The sequence below is a fragment of the Pongo abelii genome, chromosome 1 (genome assembly GCF_028885655.2).
Source record: "Pongo abelii isolate AG06213 chromosome 1, NHGRI_mPonAbe1-v2.0_pri, whole genome shotgun sequence".
Taxonomy (NCBI): domain Eukaryota; kingdom Metazoa; phylum Chordata; class Mammalia; order Primates; family Hominidae; genus Pongo; species Pongo abelii.
In genome coordinates this window covers 93,727,129-93,749,197 of record NC_071985.2, presented here as the reverse complement: position 1 = coordinate 93,749,197, position 22,069 = coordinate 93,727,129, and the positions used below count along the sequence as shown (strand labels likewise).

At 55.5% G+C, this 22,069-nt stretch overlaps 1 protein-coding gene across 1 annotated transcript; it reads right to left on the bottom strand.

The window, feature by feature from the left end:
- Nucleotides 1-2,508: 2,508 nt before the first annotated feature.
- INSRR (insulin receptor related receptor) lies at nucleotides 2,509-21,494 on the bottom strand. The gene is made up of 22 exons (XM_002810003.3): nucleotides 20,923-21,494; nucleotides 16,181-16,732; nucleotides 14,319-14,622; nucleotides 14,078-14,220; nucleotides 13,722-13,866; nucleotides 11,707-11,921; nucleotides 11,382-11,508; nucleotides 9,000-9,238; nucleotides 8,432-8,599; nucleotides 8,100-8,295; nucleotides 7,835-7,876; nucleotides 7,539-7,759; nucleotides 7,170-7,306; nucleotides 6,925-7,087; nucleotides 6,638-6,743; nucleotides 5,901-5,953; nucleotides 5,478-5,707; nucleotides 4,872-4,982; nucleotides 4,586-4,745; nucleotides 4,139-4,268; nucleotides 3,869-4,003; nucleotides 2,509-3,579 (listed from the first exon to the last, which is right to left on the bottom strand). Exons 1-22 carry the CDS (start codon nucleotides 21,005-21,007, stop codon nucleotides 3,348-3,350), a joined length of 3,894 nt encoding a protein of 1,297 aa, XP_002810049.3. The 5' UTR covers nucleotides 21,008-21,494; the 3' UTR covers nucleotides 2,509-3,347.
- Between the last annotated feature and the right edge of the window lie 575 nt (nucleotides 21,495-22,069).

The window sequence follows — 22,069 nt, the reverse complement described above, 5'->3', positions numbered from 1 at the left end:
AGAACTCCAACCTGTTCTCCAAGCCCCCACAAAGATGCATCAGTTGTTCCTGAGCTTAGAGGGGGTAGGGTATGAGATCCATAGTCCCCAGCACCCATTCTTGGGTGGAGGACCTGCCACAAGGCCACAGGGACAGTTTTGAGGGTGTAGGGACCAGCCCCACAGGGTCGGTGGGTCTCTCCCTGTGTGCGGCGACGGGAGAGTGTGGAAATAAAGACACAAGACAAAGAGATAAGAGAAAAGGCAGCTGGGCCCGGGGGACCACTACCACCGATGCGCGGGGACTGGTAGTGGCCCCGAATGTCTGGCTGCGCTGTTATTTATTGGATACAAAGCAAAAGGGGCAGGGTAAAGAGTGTGAGTCACCTCCAATGATAGGTAAGGTCATGTTGGTCATGTGTCCACTGGACAGGGGGCCCTTCCCTGCCTGGCAGCTGAGGCAGAGAGAGAGAGGAGACAGAGAGAAAGACAGCTTATGCCATTATTTCTGCATATCAGAGGCTTTTAGTACTTTCACTAATTTTGCTACTGTTATCTGGAAGGCAGAGCCAGGTGTACAGGATGGAACATGAAGGCAGACTAGGAGCGTGACCACTGAAGCACAGCATCACAGGGAGACGGTTAGGCCTCCGGATAATTAATGATTAATGATATTCATATATAATCATGTCTATGATCTAGATCTAGTATAACTCTTGTTGTTTTATATATCTTATTATACTGGAACAGCTTGTGCCCTCGGTCTCTTGCCTCGGCACCTGGATGGCTTGCTGCCCACATGAGGGATGGATGGTAAACATTCCCTTCTTTTATGCTCACCTGTCTTCTCCCAGCCAGCTACAGGTTTTTTTTTCTGGAGTTCTGTCTGAATCTGGGGAAGAGGAGGGGGACCAAGACGGGTGTTTCTGTATTTTAGTCGCTGCATTTACTGTTCTGCCTCTGTGGTAGGTGTTCATCCTTCCTTCTCCAGGTCAACCTGTTGTCTGTCTGCAACTGTCTCTCAGATAGGAGACATATCTTCCCTCCCCAAAGCTTCCCTGTAACGTTGGGAAGTCCCTCCTGAAGTCCAACCTCCATCTATCTTGCTACCTAGTTAAATCCGCTTCTTTTCTAGGACTCGGACAGCAATAGAGCTTATTTCCTAGCATCCCTACATCCTTCCCCCAGAAGTACTTCTGGGCCAGCCACCACCTGCCCATCTTTGCAGGTGCAGCCCCGACGGCATATTTCTGAAGCCCTCTTTTCTTAGACTTCCAATCCCTTCCTTAAGCTCTTCCACATCCAGACGATCGGCACTGTGAGGGTTAGGGGGCATAGGTAGTGGGGAGAGGGGTTGACCCCACTGCTGCCCTGCAGGCGTGTAAAAATGCAGGCATGCCTGTGTGCTCTGTGTGAGTGTGCAGGTCTTAGAGCCAGGGCTTGCGTGGAGTCTGTCTACCCTTCCACCCTCCTGGAGGCCTCTCAGAGACCCAGCAACAGAAGGCAGGGTAGCCCAAACTCCCCAACTTTTCCCTTAGCTGCGGTTCTGCTGGTAACCATTAGGGGTCACTGTTGCTTCAGTCACCAATGCAGGGCAGGGGAGGGGTGGGGCTCCACACAGGCGGTCCTTGCTGCCCACCCTGACACTGTGGGGGTAACAGGGTAGTTGTTGTCATAGAGACGGCCTCACGCAGACTCGTGCCCACTCCACTCTGGTGTGAGGGAGCTGTGGTTTGCAGGACAGCTGCTGGCGGGCGTGAGCAAGGGTGCACAGAAAGGCTCATCTCGCCAGACCCAGAGCGTGTGGCATGTGTGTGGCATGGCAGCTATGCCCCAAGCCCCTGGGTGCAGGAAACTAAAGAGTTCTGAGCCATGGGCAGCCCCTCCCGCTGCCACCCCCTTCGTCAAGGTTTGAAGTCATTCTTTTGCAACCCTTCCCTTTCAAATGCCCTCATGGCACTGGCAGAAAAGCCTGGGAGCTGGCTCTCCTGTGCAACATCCACATGCCTCAATGGTGTCTCTACACGTGCGATGAACACTGAGATTCTGGCCTCCCAGGATAACCACAGGGTGCCAGACGCACAGACCCTGCCCTGCTGTGTGTTCCCTGGCTTGGGTGGGGGCATCTGGCATGAAGAGGTGATGTCATCAGGGCCTCTCCCCTGCCCCATGTCTGCCCACTTAAAGTCTGTCCTATGACACTCCAGAAAATACCTACCCAGTGGACCGATATAACAAACACAACAAGGGAAGAAATTAAGATGAGGTGTTGGGGACTGGTTGGTTCTGCTTGGAGGCCAGACACAAAGGTTCCCTGCCGGGCTCAACCACTTCTGGTCCTGAGCAGGAGATAATAGCAAGATTGCCCTGCCTCACTGCCATGGCAACCTTGGCTGCTCGGGTCCTCATGGAGGTGGTGTTTCACAGCAGTGTATTTATCCTGTGTCTCTGCCTTAGGGTCACCACCTCGAGTCCCAGAGGACGGAGAAAGGAAGTTCATCCAGTGTTAACACCATGTAGATGGAGAGATAATGGGCTGCCTGGGACCAGGGTACAAACGGGCCTCAGCATTTATTGTGCCTTCTCCAGTCTTCCCATGAGAGGCAGGGGTGGGGGTGGGGCTGGGTGAGGGTGAGGGGAGGGAGGAAGATGAGGCTCTGAAAGCCTTAAGCATGCAGGGCTAATCATTGAGGGGAGGAACTAGAGAAAGGGTGACTGTACTCCAAGGGATGCCCCTGGAGGAAAGGAGGAAGGAGCACCAAGCTTGGGGAGCCCTGGGTGGGGCAAGAGGAGAGGAGGAGGTGAGGGTGGGGAGGCTGGGAACCACTCCCCAGGCCCCTGGGTTCTCCCCATGCCACCTGGTCAGTGGAGCTGAGGGGAGGAGGTGAAAAGCAGTGGCAAGCAAGGCAGTCATGTGGACCCCCCGCCCCCTTCCCACACATGCATGGAGAGTGCCCCAGGCCTGCTTCTGATTGCTCATCTGATTTCAAACATGTCAGTGGCCCTACCTGTCCAGAGGAGACCCCAAACTGAGGGGCAGGGCCTCTAGGGTGGGCGGGCCCCCTCTTCCTAGTCTGAGTGGGGTCCCTTGCTCTGAGGGCAGGACGTCTGTCCCTGACCTGATCTCTACTCCTCCGGTTTTGACCCTGCTTTCTTTCCCCCAAGGGACTCAGAATCTGAGAAACTCCTATGGTGAGACTCCTCTGCCCACCCCCACAGCCTTCCCTGGTCCTGTTCTCTGCCCCACCCTCGGCCACCCCTTGCCCTGAGCGGGGGTGGGGGTGAACATTCAGGCATCTCAGCCACAGAGGTCGGGTCTCTTCCTCTCTCCCCATGGGAGGCCAGCCAGCCAGGGAATGAGGTGCCCCTCAGTGCCCCGGACCCCCATTTTGAGGGCTGCAGTCTCTTGGGGTGGGTGAGGAGTCAGGCTCTGCATCGGTGGGAGGCAGGGAGCCCCGGGTCCCCCGGCACTCCGGGCTGTAGTAGAAGGAGAGGAGGCGAAAGGAGGGCCGCAGCTCCTCCTGTATGCTGTCCAGGATGTGTGTGAAAGATGGGCGCAGGCGTGGGTTCGGCTGCCAGCAGCGGCTCATCAGCTCCTGCCTGGTGGGTGTGGGGAGCAGGGTCAGAGGCATCCGGGAGCCCCTGCCGCACTCTCAGCCTCCTGCACTGAGGGTCAGTTGGTGGGAGTGGGGATCGTGGGCCATTATGCCTGGGAGAGTGAGAACGGATTAAATGGGAGTCTTGGGGGTTTGGGATGGGGGGGTGGCACTCATAGCTGAGGGTCAGTGGATGTCAAAGCATCAGAGGAGGTGAGCCAGAATCATGGGGCCGGGTGGGGGAGGGTTGTAGGTAGATCAGCAACGAGGAAGGGGCAGGGGAGGTGACTCACAGCTGAAGGGGACAGCCATCCAGCTCCTCCAGGACCCCGCCATCCATGACAAACTTCAGCACCTGCTCATTGGACAGGCCCTGGTAGGGTTGTTCAGCCAGGGTCACAATCTCCCAGAGTACCACGCCGAAGGACCTGGAGGGCATGCAGGAGCTCCTGAGCCCAGCACCCTTCGTGCTGCTCAGTGCACTCCAAGGGAAGGGGGTTCCAGGCCCCTCCCCAGATCCCGCCTCCACATCCCTGGAGCCCTGTGCTCCAGCTCGGCCCCACCAGACATCCGAGTGGGTGGTGAAGATCCCATCTTTGAGGGACTCGGGGGCCATCCAGCGCACGGGCAGCAGCCCCTTCCCACCCTTGCGGTAATAGTCTGTCTCATACACGTCCCGAGTCATCCCGAAGTCTGGAAAGTGAGGGTGAGGGTGGAGGAGATGTGGGGCATAAGAGCCACACACTAGCTCCTGCCCCTGGGATACCTCTTCCAATCTTCTCATCCTCCAGAGTCACCAAGAACCCTGGAAAGTAGGGGCTCAATGGACCTCAGAGCTCATCCCATTCAAACCCCTCTGCCCTTGGACAAGAGACTAAGATCCAGGGTGGGGGTGACTTGCCAAGGGTCTCACAGGCTGTCAGGACCAGGGCTGTGGGTCTCCTGATGCCTAGCTTAAGGGAGTCTCTCTACTTTTCAGGCCGCCCTCATCTGCCTGGCACCGTCTGTACCCCCGATCTTGACGGTGAAGTCCTGGGACACCATGCAGTTGCGGGCTGCTAGATCTCGGTGCACAAACTTGTTGGCAGCAAGGTAGGCCATGCCGTCCGCAATCTCACCAGCCATTTGGATCATTTCCCCCAATGCTGGCTGTGGGAGCCCAGGGTTGTTCTAGAGCCAAGATTGGGGGCTGATGAGGAAGGAACCCAGAGGCTGGTCTCCTGTCCAGAACTGGCCCCCACCTCCCACACTGTGCCCAACCCTTCTCTCACTCCCCAGGGTCTTCCTGGTCCCTACCTCTGCCTCAGGCCGCAAAGATCGAAGATGGCTCTTGAGGTCCCCACGGGTCATTAACTCCATGATGACCAGAGTTGGCTGGCCCTGAGACACCACACCCAGGAGACGCACCTGGGACAGACAAAGGGCCTAGCAGACCCCCTAGTTCCCCTTGACCCATTTGGCTAAAAGTCTGATCTGCTGTGACCACAGTCTGACTCAGACACCAAACCTGACCCTAACCCCAACCGTGACTATAACCTGACTCCTGACCTAACAATGACCCTGACCCTAACCCATGACCTTCATCATATCTGATGATCATCACAGTCATGAACTTGGTCCAACTTTGGCCTTGAGCCCAATCAGCACTCTAATAATGAGCTGGACGCCCAATATTGAGCCCCAATCATGACTGATCTCAGCCCTAGCCATGACTCTACAGTGGCCCTACTATGACCCTGTTTGACTCTAACCCTAACCATGACCTTCACCCCAATTAGGATCCCAACCATCGTCCCAATCTTGACCTTAATGGTGCCCTAACCTCATCTCTGACCCTTTCTTTCTTACCACATGACCTTTACACTAATTATGACCCTGACAATGCCCTTGGCTCTCCCTTACCACATGGTGACACTTGAAGGCTTTCATGACAGAAGCTTCCTTGAGGAACTCAATGCATTCCCGTGGGCTGGCCAGCTCATTCACTGTCTTCAGGGCCACGGGTGTGGACTCCTCTCCAGCCTCAAGTCCTCGTGCCAGCCCCTCATATACCATCCCAAAAGAGCCCTGGCCCAGTTCCCGGATTATCGAGATCTGCTCCCGAGGCACCTCCCATTCATCAGGGATGTACACTGCAAGGAGGTGGAGGGTCACAAAACAAGGATGCTGCTCTCTGCCACACCTCGCCCCCCAACTTCTCTTCTCCTCTTCTGAAGGGCTCTGGTCCCAAGGCTATCTTCTGCAAGAAGGTCTCCTGGAAATCTGTCTCTGCTCCTCTCCTGTCTCCCTTTCCCACACCACCTGTCCACCCACTCCCAGACCTACTATCAGAGGCGCTGAAGTACTCCGGATTCACAGAAGCATACAGGGTTCTATTTCTGCAACGGGAGGTGAGGGGGTCAGGCTGGAAGGGTTCTCAGGAAGGAATGAGCAACATCAGAAGAAGGAAGAAGGATATTTCAAGGAGGAGGGAAGTTACTGACCACACCCCCAGCCTTGGTCAGGGTGACTCCTGGGGATCCCTAAGTACCCTCCAAGCTGGCCTTGGCCCTATTCCTGAGATCTGACAGGGAATAGGGAGCACAGAGGAGTAAAGGGGCTTCTGCCCTGTCAGCTAGTCCCTATAGCCAAGCTGATCAAGGTCCAGCCCCATTTTCCTCTTGCAGTCAGCCCTGGAAGGATCTGACATCAGACATTCTGGAACACATCCCCAGGCCTCCTGCTTCTCCTCCAGCTTTATTATTTCTCAGCTTGGGTGCACAAACTCTCACACCTGACATGTGGTGTGAGAGTGTGGTGACCCACAATCCCAGTGTGGCTGGACTGAGGGGTTTCCTAGGATGTGGAACTTTTACTGATAAAACCAGGAAAGTCCTAGGCTAACCAGGATGAGTTGGTCACCCTAGCTGAGAGGTATGTTTCCTCCATGCCACTGCAGGGGAAGAGTTACTGCCTGTATGGAAGACCTGTCTTTCTGCTGTCTCATCTACCTCCCTTTGACAGACTTTATGATGAGGGCTCAGGGAGAAAAGGGGGTGGGGACCGGTGGGACTTATCATCACCTCTTCTTGCCGTAGAAGAAACCAAGGGCAGCAAGAACGATGAGCAGCGTGAGCCCCACAGGGGTGGCAGTGAGGAGGACATGCAGCCCCCCAGCATCCTCCTCCTCTGGCAGTCAGAGGGCAGCAGAGGGTAGAGTGAAAGATGTAGAAGTCAGAGGGAAGGCCATGCTTCTCCTTCCATGTTGGGAGGTGAGGATGGGGAGGGATGCGGGGGAGGGGCCTGTGGTGGGCTGGGGACCAGGTAGGGCTGTTCGGTGATACAGGTCTGTGACACAGGCTGTGTATACCTGGGCCAAGGATGTAGAAGGCAACACTGTCTGTCCAAGAGCCATTGCCAGCCAGCGAGGTTGCCCTAACCCTGGCAGAGTAGTTTCCAGGGGGCAGCAGGGCCAGGTGGACTCCCCCAAACTTCGCATATCGAAGACGGGACACACACAGCACTGTGGCCTCCTGAGAGTAACGCAGAACAGCTGGCTGGGAAGGCGATGTAGGCACAAAATGGGGCTGGGATGGGGATCCCACGGGCACCTACCTCTCCCAAGCGGCGGTACTTGATTTCGTACTTGAGGATGAGTCCATTGGGGTCTGGTGGCTCTAGCCAGCGCAGGAGGACACTGTTTTTGCTGGAGGCTTCCCAGGCCACCTTTCCTGGAATACCATCAGCCTCTCCTGCGGGAAGGGGCATCCAGCAGCCGGGCCAAAAGTGGTTCATCTCACCTTATGTTCAAACCCAAGCTAAACTGGGCTGAGCTGGGAGGTGGGGAAAGCTTTGGGATTATGGGAACTGAAAGCGGCAAGCAAAGCGAGGCTCTGGGGTTAGCGAGAAATCAAATCCCAAACCTTTGCACAGGGTCCTTGGGGTCGGTGATGGGGGTAGAAGGTGTGTGTGTGGGTCACCTACTGTGGGGCATGGTGCGCGCAAAGACGAAGGTGGCGGCGCTGCAGCCCACGGTGTGCGCCGCGTGGTTGCAGGCATGGATGTCGATCCGGTATTCCGTGAAGTGGCGCAGGCCGCTCAGCACCGCTCGCTCACGGGGCACCTTGTCCTCCTGGATCTCGAAATCCGAGCTGTTGCCCCCCAGCCGGAGGGGCCCAGCTGCCCGGCGGTGCCGCCCTGAGTCCCTGGGGAGAGCGAGTCAGCGCCAAGGCCCAGCCCCTAAAGCCACGCCCCTCAGCACCTGCCCTAGTCCTGCTCACCTTTGGGGGCTCTTGTTGATGGACGTCACCTTCCAAGGGGATCTGGGGAGGCCAGGAGTAGCCCTATCAGGCCTGTCCGGATGCACCCCTGTGCCCTCTGCAGCGCATACCGCCTCCAAAAGCACCCACAACCCGGGACCCACCCACAACCCGGGACCCGCCCACACAAGCAAGGCCCCACCCACAAACCCCGCCCCTCCCGCAAGACCCGCCCCTCACAGGCCCCACTCATCAGACCCGCCCAGGCCGCGCGCGCTCTTCGCACATGGGGATGGTGATTGCGTTGTGTAGAAAGTTTTCAAACTTCTTCTGGAACGAGGCCTCTTGCGCCTCCAGCGGGGGCAGAACCTGACCAGGAGGTGGGTGCTGGCAAGGGCAGCAGTTAGACTCCATCTCGGCCTCAGGATCCCCGTCTTCGCGGTCGAAGCGCGGATCGTTGTTGCTGGTGGGCAGCCGCAAGCCTGGAGCCGCAGCGGGAAGACACTAGTAAGACAGGCGGTCTACCCGCCCCTGATTCCCCAACCTGCCCCGGCCCTGCGCCTCCGTCTCCCCTTCCCCACCCGCCCCGCAGCCGGCCTGCGCGTCGTCCCTGCGCACCGCGGTGGCAGTAGTCATTGAGGTAGAGGTCGCCGTCCTCTGCCAGCCGCTGCCAGAGCACCAGGTAGTAGGTGAGGTTCCCATTGCGCTGGGTCGGTGGCTTCCAGCGCACCAGGAGGTGGGAAGAGGAGTTGGACGTGGAGATGACGTCTTGGGGCACCGTGGGAGCTAGGAGTGCGAGAAGGATGCAACTCAGGGGTTGTGGGTCTTCCTTCTGAATACTATCTAGTAATGAGCCCCCCTTTCTGGGGTCCAACAGCCTTGTTCTCCTGAAGAATAGGTGATCCTCATCCCTGGCTTCCTAGAACTCAATGTTTTGTTTTTGTCCTCCCCTTCTCTGCCATAGGCCCTTCAGTTCCCTCAGCTATTGACCCTGGACTGTCCCAAACCCAGTCCTGCAAGGACCTAGGCAAATGCTCCCACTTCTTTCTAGGACTCAAGCATCTGGCCTTCCAGCCTCTGTGGGCCAGGTGTTCAGTGCCCCGGCTTCTCTATTTCTGGGGCCTGTGCTCCCCTGTTCTCATGGATGCAGGCGTCTGACTGACTCTTGCACCCTCCAAATGCCTACCTGCAGGCAGCGTTCGGAGGTAGATGATGGGACTCTGGGCTCCTTGATGGGGGCTGTCCTCCTCAGTGGTTAGCGTGATGGCCCGCACAAACACTGCGTACTGTGTCCAAGGCTTGAGGGAGGCTAGGGTCACCCCTGGCTCCTGGGTGCGGCTTAGGGGCAGCTCCACATCCAGCAGGTTCCAGCTCTGGGTTCCACAAGCATCTGGACCCACGTGCTCTGTGGCATTCTGGAATGGGCTGAACACCCATCCCCAGAGCTGAGGGGTCATTCAACCCCACCCTCAAGTTCTGGCACCCCCCCTCTGAATCACCCCAGGACTGTCATTGTCCTTCCAGTATGCATGAGGGCAAAGCCATGACTCCAGCCACCTGTTAGACCCTGGCAAGGGGTGGTGGGGGAGGAGGGACAGTGATATCTGTGTCGGTGAAATTTGTAATGCTATATCTCCTCATCCTTAGCAGGGAATATCAAGTTCTAGTTTCAATGAATATTGAAAAAATCTTGCACTGTATAAATAAAACAAGAAAGTGTGTGTGAAAGAGTCCCCTCTCCTAGAAACAGCAAGCAATAAGGTTATCCTAATCCCCCTAAGTGTAATTGCCTGGAACCAGGAACAGGAGACTGCTCCCTTCCCAGTGTTTTTTGGAGGTTTATGAGCCTCCCAAACTATAGGCAAAATTTTGTGCATGTGTGTTTTCTAGAGAGAGGGTTCCTAGTTTCAACAGCTTCTCAAACATGTCCATGACCCTAAAAGGCCAAGACCCACTGCCACAGGGAAATTAAGGGGCCAGAGGCAACTAGTGCTCGCTGCCTGAAGGCCAGTTTCGGGGCAGGGCTTGGGGAAGCATCACTGGCTTTAGGGGTAGAAGAGGGCTCCCTGGGGGAGATGACAGTGGGCCCCACATGGGAGATAGCAGAATAGACCATGGGAGACAATGGAACATCACATTGATGTTCATGATGATTTGTTTCTTTGGACTGGGAAGGGGGTGATGGAATTCATGTTGAGCCAGGGACAAAACTTGAGGGAGGTCAAATTGGGTGGTGGTGGGGGAACTTGTAGCCCAGCTGGAAGTGCCTGCCTTTGTTGGGACCTATAAGTAGGATAGTCCAGGAGCAGATTGGGGGGGTGGGGGCTCATAGTGGGTGTCATGGGAGCAGGTGTCCTGTGAGGCATGACACACTGAGCAGGTCTGGGTCTGTTTGGAGTCAGGACTGGGCAGGATCTGCAGTGTGTGTCTCTGAGGGAGCATAGCTGCAGCCACGCTGCAAGACAGTGATGTTAGGGAAGCTTGTTGAAGGGCTCCCAAGGTTCTCTGCTCTTTGAGCCCAGAGACAGCTGTGTATAGTTGTGTAGATTGTGAAGTGCACAAGCCGGGGAGCTGGGGGAGATTCACATTGTAGTCATGCCAGGGCTCCTTAGAGTGAGGTCCACAAACCAGCAGCTTCAGCATCTCCTAGGAGCTTATTAGACATGTGGCTTCTTGGGCCCTGCTCAGGATTAACTGAATCTGAATCAGAATCAGTGGGGGGCGATGCCCAGGAATCTGTATTTAACAAACTCTCCAGCTGCCCATGCTAGAGACCTTCACCTACCACTGAGACCTAGGAGAGTCTTGGCCATTTGAGTGGGTCTCCTACAACTGACTTCCTTCCTGTATCCTCCCAAGCCAGACCCTGAGCCAGTGGTCAGCTAAGTCCTCTCCATTTTAATTCACAGGAAATGCTTCTAAGCCAGGTGGCCTCTATCTTCTATAATATCTACCAGAGAGAGAGCATGAACTCCTTACTCCCGCCTTCCCAGCCTGCATCTGAAATCCACTTCCCTCCTCTAAGGATATCTCCTTTTGATTTCTAACCGTGTTTTTGGAGAAGTCTTTCCTGTGGTCTAACCACTATCCTTACTGTTAGGGTCAGTTGACTCTCTCCAAAGAAAAGAGCAGCTGTGGTCCCTGGCGGCCCCTGCTCCCTCCCTTCCTAAGGCTTAAATGAAATGCTGGCAGAGCTGCTCATAAAACCGGCCAAATTAGTGGGAGCTCCCCAAACCGCTGCTGGAGCAGGAGCGTGTGGTCAGTGTAGAACATTAGCATAATGAAGCGAAGTTTAATGATCCAAGCCTTCCCAGCAGGATGGCTCTCCTGGGCTCTCAGAAGCCCTGTCTTCTCCATTTCACTTGGTGAGGGGAAACCGAGGCATGGAGGCATGAAGAAGGTGAGGGAAGAGAGCCAGACCTGGGCCCTACCAGCGAGTACAACTTGCGGGTCCTGGCTTCCTGGGTCTTCATAGCCTCGCTGAGCTCCGCCCTCACCTGCCTGTCGTCCCGAAGAAATTGGCCTCGTCTGGTCCCGCCCCCGCTCCGGCCCCGCCCCCGGCACTCACGACTCCTTGTAGTACACGATGAAGCTGAGCAGGTCGCGGGCCTCCAGTGGCTCATAGCGCTCCCAGCGTAGCAGGATGCGGTCTGCCTCCGTCACGTTGGACACGAAGCGCAGGGTGCGAGTCTGGCCTGGCTGGGGCGAGGGGCCTGCTCTCAACCGCGCCTGCCAGCTGCTTGAGCGCCCACCCTGACCCCGCGGCATCCCATTCCCAGTGAGACCTCTGAAGAGAACTTCTCAGACTGTCCCCCTCGAGCTTTCTCCCTCCCCCGGGTGTGCGTGTCTAGTGTGTGGCCGCGTGTCCACCGGTACTGGGGTTGGGGTCTCACAGGCGGCGCGGTCTCCGTTGGTGCGGGGGTTGATCTCAGCCTTGTTCTGCCGACCTCGCGTGCCTGTCACCTCCTCCAGTCGGTAGATGTGCTCCAAGCAGAGGCGGGGGTTGAAGGCGAAGTAGATCTTGCCCACGGGAATGGTGAGCCCCGCGGCCACCCAGGACCCTAGCTGTTGTAGGTTCTGGTTGTCCAGCACGTAGAGAGTGTAGTTCCTGGGGGAGGCCAGGGGACCTTGCTCTGCGGGGAGGTGGGGGCAGGAGGTGGGAAAGGGGATGGCTTATGGGTTCCTCCTGGAAGGGTTTTGCTGGGCCCGGGGAGAGGGGCACTCAGTGGCCGGCTCACACCAGCACACCGGGGGCATTCGTGCATACCCACTCCGTGCCACTGACCAGGAGTATGATGTCTGCCAAGTCACCCCATCTTTTGGTTTTCCTCATCAGTGAAATGGGGTCCGCAGCTTCCCTGCCCCCATCCTTCCCTCGACTCTCTCTGAACTGAGCATGTGCTATGTGCCAGACTGTGGAGGCTTTGGAGACACCAGGAGGAGTAGTACTCAGCCTGGGCCATTCCTCTCCAGCTGAGGTGTGGACACCCTCGGCGTACATGCAATGTGTCTGGAGACGTGAGAAGCCACAGAGAGCCACTAGACTAGATGGTAACTTTTTTTTTTCCTCACTCTGTCACCCAGGCCAGAGTGCAGTGGCACAATTGTGGCCCACTGTCGCCTTGACCTCCAGGGCTCAAGTGATCCTCCCACCTCAGCAGCTTGAGTAGCTGAGACTACAGGCATGCACCACCATGGTTGGCTAATTTTGTATTTTTTATAGAGACAGATTTTCACCATGTTGCCCAGGCTGGTCTCTAACTCCTAGGTTCAAGTGATCCTCCCACCTCGGCCTGCCAAAGTGCCAGGATTACAGGCGTAAGCCACCGCATCCGGCCTGGATAGTCATTTATTTATGTATGTTTTGAGCTGGAGTCTCCCTCTGTCACCCAGGCTGAAGTGTGGTGACACGATCTCAGCTCAGTGTAACCCCTCTCTCCCAGGTTCAAGCGATTCTCCTGCCTCAGCCTCCTGAGTAGCTGGGACTACAGGTGCCCACCACCACACCTGGCTAATTTTTGTGTTTTTAGTGGAGATGGGGTTTCTCCATTTTGGCCAGGCTGGTCTTGAACTCCTGACTGCATGGTGATCCCCCTGCCTCGCCCTCCCAAAGTGCAGAGATTACAGGCAGGAGCCACCGTGCCCAGCCTGGATGGTAATTTAAAACTTTCTTTTTTTTTTTTTGAGATGGAGTCTCTCTCTGTAACTCAGGCCCTAGGCTGGAGTGCAGTGGCACGATTTCGGCTCACTGTAATCTCCACCTTCTGGGTTCAAGCAATTCTCCTGCCTCAGCCTCCCAAATAGCTGGGATTAAAGGCACGCGCCACCATGCTCATCTACTTTTTTTGTATTTTTAGTGGAGATGGGGTTTCACCACGTTGGCCAGGCTGGTCTTGAATTCCTGACCTCAAGTGATCCACCTGCCTCAGCCTCCCAAAGTGCAGGGATTACAGGTGTGAGCCACCGTGCCCAGCTCATTCTTTTCATTTTAAAAAATCCTGGCTACATTATAGGTAGGCCTTGACTGGCAGATGATAGGAATGGGTTTCAAACCCAGGCAGTCTTGCTCTGCAGCTGACAGGACCAGATGATGACAATTATAGCCAACCGTTATAGAGTTATATGTGACTGTAATATATATTGTATATACTGTGTTCCAGGCATTGTTTTATGTGCTTTACACATAACAACTTGAGTAATATTCAAAACAGTCCTAAGAAGTAAGTAATGTTATATTAGCCCTATTTTACAGATGAGAAAACTGAAGACCAGAAAAGTTAACCTACTCAGAGTCACACGGCTAGTGAGTAGCAAAATTGGTTCCAGAGCCCATTCTCTTCACCACTGTTCTGGGAGTGTTGGAGGAAGGAGTGTAATAGAAGGAGCTGGTCAGAGGCCTAACCCTTACCCATCCACCATGGCGTCTCCCCGGATTAGTTTGAGGTTCTTGAAAAAGCCCAGGGACACGAGGGCAAAGGAGTGCTTGATTTTGAGGAAGCCAGTAATGGTTTCTACCAGCCCCAGGCTGTGCTGCAGCTGTGGCTCCAGGTTGTCTAGGGATGGGAAGACAGGGCTGGAGCAGGAGCAAGGAAGGTGATGGGTCTGTGGGGCAAGGGGGCTGAATGGGGGCCCCAGGAAGGTGGGCCCTCAGGACTGGGACCCAGGATGATGGAAAATCGTGCTGAGTTGGGTCATTGTAAGGGGTGTGTCTGGGAGGAAGGGTATGACCAGGAGGAGGGGTGTGGCCCCAAAGTAGGTACTGACAGCCCTGGCGAAGGTTGAGGATGAGGCTTCCCTCCACATGCGTGCAGCCCACAAGATCCTGTGCCGCCTGGATGGAGTCGATGGTCTTGATGCCTACCTTGCACTCTTTAGGGCACAGCCCCTCGCACTTGTGGCAGAATATGCTAGCAGGAGCAAGCAGATGTCCTGAGCCTTGGACCAGTTTGGGCCTCCTCAGGCCTCCTCACTGCTCCCAGGGTGCCCCCACCCTCCCTACACTCACCTGCTGCTGTTACGGGTGAAGCCAGAAGGGCACTGGGCCAGGCAACTGCCCTGGTGTATGCCGAAGGTGGAGGCGCGGCCGGGCACAGAGTGCAGGCTGGCACAGCGCTCAGCTGTGACACAGCGCCAGGACTCATACTGGTAGGTGCCTGGCGGGCAGGTCCACAGGCAGGCACCCTGGAAGTAGAGGTGGCGGCAAGCTACACAGGCACGAGGGTCTTCTGGCTGGCTGCAGCCCCCCAGGCATTCGGTGTGGCAGCACTCGCCCCTTGCTGTGCAAGCCATCCCATGGGGGCAGGGGCACACTGTGGGGAGAGTGGTGTGTTAGACATTGGCCATGACCCCTCAGTCCTGGCTGTCCTTCCAATGCTGGCCCCACCCTGTTTCTCTTGGGATGACACTCAATCTGCACCCAGGTCCCTCCCATTCAGATGACACTGGTTACCGACTCTGTTCCCCTCCGATGGGTTTCTTGAGGACAAGGACTGTGGCCGTCTGTGGCTCCCCACCTCCCACAGTGCCTAGTCCGGGGTGTCAGAGCTCAGGACACAGCAGTGACCTTGTCCATCAGGGTTGTTGCTCTCCAGCCTGCTGTCCTGTCTATCCTATCTAGGCCTGGTGCCCAGATCATGGCTGGGCATGGTGCCAGGGTGAGCGGGCCAGCCTCTCCTGAGCAGCTAGGCCCAGGGGCCTGGGAGTGTGTGCAGGGAGGGGTCGACATCTGTCGTTTTACCCATGCTCCTGCCCATACCGCCCCCACCTCAGCTCCCTGCCCTGGGCAGGAGGTGGCTCCAAGCAGCAGTGGGAGGGTTTGGGGCTGGAGGCCCAGTCGCCTAGAAACTGCACAGTGGTAGCTGGCTGGCTATGGGAGCGATCTGTGGGGTAGGGGTCAGCCAGGTCGTGTTGACACTGTACATGAGAGGATGCGCAGCAGCTGTGTTTACAGCCAACAGGGAGGCATCAGGGAGGTGGGGTGCAGCCGATACAGCAGGGATCTTGTTACTCTCCTGCCCGCCCTGCTGCTGAGACACTGGGGGTGAGAGGAGCTGACCTCCAGGAGCTGAGTGGAAAAGACCCCCAGGTTGGGGTCCCCAGATCTGCTCCCCACCTCTGAAAGGTTTTCCTTTCCTTTCCTATAATGTTTTGCTTCCTCCTGCACCAGCCATCCCTCTTTTTTCTCCTTTCCCCTTTCTCTACTGCCTTTTTCCTCTCCTTGCATCATCCTAAAGGTCCCACCTTACACCTTTGCTCTCACCTGTTCAGTTCTTCATTGATCATCTCCTTTCTTCTCCTGCTCACCCCCAACCTCAACCTCCCATTACAGTATTGCCAGCTGACCCTGGATCACTGTGCTGTGGCCACTCTGATTAGGAACATAGAACTGCTACCATGACCCAGGCCCTGCTCTGACACTTTGTAGAGTAACTCATTTCTCATGACATCCAATGATCATTTTACAGCTGAGGAAACCGTGGCACAGAGAGGCTAAGTGAACATAGCCAGTAAGTGGTAGAGCTGAGACTTGAACCCAGGTCCTCTGGCTTTGGACTTAGCCACTGCCCCACACTGCTTCTTGCGCTGCCTACTCTCTGTTCGTGCCTATTCTTTTCCCCCCATGCCCACGTTGAACCTGTCCTTCACCTATTCCATGATGCCGGCTTGGGCCTACCCCTTAGCTGTCTTATGCCACATTGGTTATGTAACTTTTCTGAGCCTTAGTTTCCTTACCTGCCTCATAGGATGAGTGAGGATTAAAAAACAGTGGCAGCTGAAAGTACTGACCCACACCGTCCTGTGGCCACCCAGCCCCATGTGACCCTGCTCTTTCCCTTCCCTACACTCATGTTCTGTGCCAGTGCCCACCTCTCTGGCAGTGGCTGGAGGTCCAGCATCTGTAGTCAGTGTGCCCGCTGAAGGTGGTCTTGGCACAGGGCTCACCAGCAGCACCCAGCACACCAGGGCACACGTCAGCACACTCCTCGCCCAGCTTGTTGCCCACGATGTGGTTGGCTCCAGGTGCTGGCTGCAGCAGTCCCCAGTCAATGGTGGAGAGGTGGCAGAGCTCCTGGTTCTTCTCCACACGCACAGCCCCACGCAACACGGCCCCAAGTGCAGGCAGTGCCACGTCACGTAGATGTGGCATCTCAAAGATGACCAGTGCATAGCCTAGGAAGAGGCGCATCCCGCGGATGACTGCTAGGTTGGGGAAGAGGTCGCGCAGGCTCTCCAGTCCGTAGACACGGAAGAGCAGCAGGTAGTCGGTGACCTGGGTGAGGCGAGGGAAGCTGAGGCCGCGGAAGTCCTCCCCGGTGGCTGTGAACATGAGCAGGATCTGCAGGTGGCCCTCCACCACGCTGCAGTTCTCCAGCTGACGAAGCTCTGCCACCTCTGAGCGAATGTCCAGGCTGGGGCACACTGTGGGCATACATGGCATGCAGCATTGAGTACAGCCCAGACCAAATTCCCCATCCAGCCCTGGCGGCTTTGGAGGGGAGCCGCACTGGCAGTAGGACAATGAGTGAGGAGCCGGGCTCTGCTCTGGGTGTGGGGTGGCCTCCTCCCTGGGCCCCGGAGGGCTCACCTGCAGCCTGCAGGGTCTCTACCAGATGAGCTACACAGGCAAAAATGAACTCCTGACTCTCTCTCCCAAGCCCATCTCCCCTTCTTAGTTAATAGCAACTTCATTCTTGCAGTCAGGCTCCCAACCTAAAGTCACCCTTAACACCTTTCTTTCTCACCTTGTACATCCTGTGGGTTTATCTTTAAAATATGTCCAGAATCTGAACTGCTTGTCGACACCTTCACAGCTTCCACCATCATCTTCCCCTGGACTGACAGTCATAGCCTCCCAAACTGTCTCTCCAGTTCCACCCTTGTCCCTCTATGGGCCATTCTCCACTCTGCAGCCAGAGTGATCTCAAAACACAGATGGATCACGTTTCTCCTCTGCTTATAACCCCCCATGACTTCCATCTCTCTGGATCTTACTACAGCCTACAGGGCCCTGTACAATTTGAGCCCTTGTAGCCTCTCTGATTTCATCCTTTTTATCATCTTCAGCCACATTGACTTCTTTGCTTTTCCTTATATATAACAGGAGCTTTACTACTATAACAAGCCAGCAAAGCTTCTGCCTTGGGGTCTTTGTCCTTCTGTTCCTTCTGGCCAGAATCCTCTTCCTTCTACATGGCTTGCTCACCTCCTTAAGTCTGGCCAAATGTCCCCTTCTCAATGAGGCCTTCTCTGACCATCCAATTTTATTTATTTATCTATCTATCTATTTATTTATTTATTTGATATGGAGTCTCACTCTGTCACCCAGGGTAGAGTGCAGTGGCACAATGTCAGCTCACTGCAGCCTCCATCTCCCAGGTTCAAGCGATTCTGCTGCCTCAGCCTCCCGAGTAGCTGGGATTACAGGTGCCCGCCGCCACACACAGCTAATTTTTTGCATTTTTAGTAGAGGCAAGGTTTTATCATGTTGGCCAGGCTAGTCTCCAACTCCTGACCTCAATTGATCCACCCACCTTGGCCTCCCAAAGTGCTGGGATTACAGGCATGAACCACCATGCCCGGCCTGAACATCGTATTTAAAATTGACTTCTATTTTCACTGGCTGGGTGCAGTGGCTCACATCTGTAATTCCAGCACTTTGGGAGGCCGAGGTGGGAAGATTGCTTGAGCCTAGGAGTTCGAGACCAGCCTGGGCAACATGGCGAAACCCCACCTCTAAAAAAATATACAAAAATTAGCCGGGCGTGGTGGTGCACACCTATAGTCTCAGCTACTCAGGAAGTTGAGGTGGGAGGATCGCTTGAACCCAGAAGGTCAAGGCTGCAGTGAGCCGTGATCACGCCCCTGCACTCCAGCCTGGGTGACAGAGTGAGACCCTGTCTAAAAGTAATTAAAATAAATAAAATAAAATTGTGACACTCTCTACTCCCCCCTTCTGCTTAATTTTTCTCTATAATTCTTAACACTGACTAATGTGCGTGTGCGTGCGTGTGTGTATATGTGTGTGTTTGTATGTGTATAATATTTTGAGACAGGATCTCACTCTGTTGCCCAGGCTAGAGTGTAGTGGCAGGATCATAGTTCACTGCATCCTTGAACTCCTGGCCTCTTCAAGTAATCCCTCTGCCTCGGCCTCCCAAAGTGATGGGATTACAGGTATCAGCTATCATGCGTGGCCATATATTTATTTTTAACACTGGCTAAAATATTTATATATTAATATATATATTTATTTATAGAAATAGATATATTTTGTTTATTGTAAGCTCCATAAGGGCAGGGATATTTGTATAATTCATGTTGTACCCTAGTGGCTATACCAATAGCTCCTGGCACAAAGTTGGCACTCAATAAATATTTGATGAATGAATGAATGACTGAATTCTGTGACTGCGAAGAAGTGATCTGAGCTTCATAGGTCCCATGTCTCTCCCAGCCTTAAGGGAGTTAGATGCCTGTTCCCTGAATTAATATGATTACTCTTGAAGGGACATTCCATTGCTAAAGATTCAAGTTTCAGTTCCTCAGCCTGACATTGTAGGGTGTAGATAAACCATTCTTTACTAAGGCATCCAGCCTCAGAAGGGTCCTTCAGCCTCTCGGGTCAGACCTTTCTTCCCTGACCCTCTGGCCCGGAGTTAATCACTTCCCCTTTAGGCTCAGCTACACTTAGTCCAGTGCCCACATCAGATTACCTGGGGGCATGGCTCCAAAATTGTTGTATACATCTCTGTCACCACCTCCAAGGAGGGTGGGACCCTTGTTAGTCAGCTCTGCTTTCCCCCAGTTGTGCCCAGTCCAGGGCTGGAACCACTGGGCACTCAGGAACCATGGACAATGGATGTCTGGATCCCAAGTTCACTCCTTCCTTGGGGACCTGCATGTGTCTGGCTTCTTCACTAGGGCCCAAGCCCCACTTCCCTTTCTCTCCCTGGACTCTCTTGCTCCCAAGAGGACCTTCAGTGGCTCCCCACTGCAGAAGATTCAAGTCTGAATGTTTCAGCCTGACATTCAGCTCCTGCTAACGTCTCCAGCCTCTACTTCCCTTCCCACTGAGCCCTCCGGTGTTATCACAAACACCACATGCCACATGCCACGCTATCCAGGCCCCATTCCTGATAGTTTGTTAAGAGAGGTGGGCAGGCAAGGCTGGCTCCCTGGGGGTTGCTTCACATCTTCTCCCTGCTGTCATTAATGGTCCTGAGCTTGGCTCTGCCCAGCAGCTGTGTGTGTGTGTGTGTGTGTGTGTGTTTGTGTGTGTGTGTGTTTATGTCTGAGCCCACGCAGGTACGCACGCAAAAAAGAGGGAGAGAGAATGAGAAAACACTTCTATCCCTTCCAGGCAAAAGCCAATCAGGCTCTGCGAGGCAGATGGGGGTTCTCTCAGGCGCCCACTTCCCATCATGCCCCTGCCTCTCCAGGGCTCCCCTGATGGGAGTCATTTGGAAAAACAAATCTAAAACCTTCACAGTTTAACCCCTGCCTTCCCTCAGGAGCTGGCTTTGTGCAGAGCTGCACTGGGAACAGAACATCTGGGTCCCCTGAGCAAATACTAGCCCCTCCAAGGACGTGCCCCTGTCCTGACAACCACACTCCCAGCTGGCATCTGCTGTGCAGAAGAGGAGGGGGTTCGGTTGTTGGGGGAATGGTGCTATGCCTTACAGACAGAGGATCTGTGACTAGCACCCTTCAGGGGACCTCCTACCCAGCCCATTGCATCACTTTCCTGTCTCCATGGGAAGAGGAGACTCTCCTGCCCCTGGGAGCCCCCAGTCTGAGGGGCATCATAGGACCCCTCGGGCAAGCACAGAGTCTGGATTCCTGAGCTGCTTCAGTTTGGAGGGGAATGGTGGGACTGGGGAAGGGGATACCTCTTAATCCTTCCCTTATTGAAGCTTCCACCCTCAGCTCTTTTTCCTCGTTCCACCAAGCCCCCAGCACCTCCATGAGGGTCATTTAGTCTATATAGTCCCCCCACTCCTCCTCTCTAAAACATATTGATGGGCAGTATCTAGCCTGGGGGACAGGCCCTGGGGTGTTGAGGAAAAGCAGTCTTCCCCCAAAACCAGCCTTCCTCCCTGTAGGGATTGGGCCCCAAGAGGGGAGACACAGGACAGGGCCCTGGAGGCAGGAGCTCAGGACCCAGTCTAGCTTTACCCTTAGTTCTCAGAGCTGCAGTTTCCTGTCGGCAACATTGCCTCCATTACTTAATGGTGCCTGGTTCTCAGCTACCTATCCCCGCCCTGCCTCTTCCCATTCAGTGGCCCTAGAGATGACTTCTAACACTCTCACAGCCTCATTTGGGTTTTTAGGCAAGCTTCGCTGGGATCACAGTTTCCCTAGTAGGGACGGAAGATATCTACTCGCTCCCGTTTTGAAGCTCTTCTCATCTCTGAGGGAGCTGAGGGAAAAACACCTCTATGTGGGGAACTAACTGCTTTTCCTGCTGGGCAGTTCTCCTGAGTGCTAACCCCAGCCTCCATGTTCCAGTGCAGAGTAAGTGGATGTGCTGTGGCTGCAAGCTCAGTTGTTTGGCCTCCCATCTGGCTGGGAGGGAGGTAGGGGTCTGGGAGCCAGTTCTGGGAACTCACCCTCTACTGTATCCAGGCCAGATCCCAAGGAGAGGAAGATCACAGGCAGGCATGCTCCCCAGGGCCACAGACTAGGCACTGCCATTGTCCCAGCCCTGGCTTGTGTCCAGTCCCGGCTCTCCTCCCGGTGACTCTGGGGAGAAGGGTTTGATAAGCCCTAAGGGACACAGAGACCAGGGTTCAGATAGGAGAGGGAGGGCAGGGACAGAGAGACAAGGAATCCCACACAGAGACAGCAGGAGACAGAAAAAAAGAAATGAGAGTCACAGAGACACAAACACAGTGACAGGCAGCTGGAGACAGAGAGACTCAGCATGAGATTGAGAGATGGGGACAGAGATGCAGACAGTGACAGGGAGAGTCTCGGGCCTCCAGAGGGAGAAAATGACACAGGGTTCTGAGCAAAAGGCAGGCGGAGAGGCCAGCCAACCCTGAGGGCGGAGCAGCAGGCTGGGGACCGCTCCCAAGGAGGGCAGCGGGGGTCCCGGGGCGCGTGGGACTCCACAGGGAGAGTCTCCTCAGGGCGCGCGGCCCCCCAGCGCCAGCTGACTGTGCCGGCTGCGGTCTTTCCCAGGGCGGGCACGCAGGGGCCGCGCCCAGCTCCCGCCCTCCCCGCCCCCCGCCTAAACAGATTGGTTCGCAGGGACCTTTCGGTTCTCTCCACCCCTCCCGCCAAGCCAAAATATTTAGCCTGACAACTGAGGGGAGGACAGGCCTGTTGGGGAAATAAGGCCAAAATACGGGGGGAGGGTGGGCCAAGAACTGAGCTTCCTCAAATCCCGCTGCGGCTGCAGCGGGTCCCGCCAACCCTTTGTCCCCACCACAGGCTTCTTCCAAGTGGGGCCGCACCGCCGGAGGGGCAGCCAGCGCCCGGGCTTCTGGGGAGCGCTGTGTCTAGATTCTGCTTCCCGGTGCCTTGACACCTGCGGGATAACTTCTGGCAGCCTCGACCCGGGAGAACGTGGACAGCCCTTGGCCTCTGGGAGCCCCTCTCAGCCTCCTAGGAGGCCTCCTTGTCCTCTTTGGAGACCCCTTAGCGCCAGGCTCCGTCACCGCCTAGTCCCTTGGTTCTGACCAAGATCCCGATGAAGAAGGCGATCACTGTGTGGGGCTCTGCCTCCGTCTGGTCACCTTCTTGAGCTCAGGC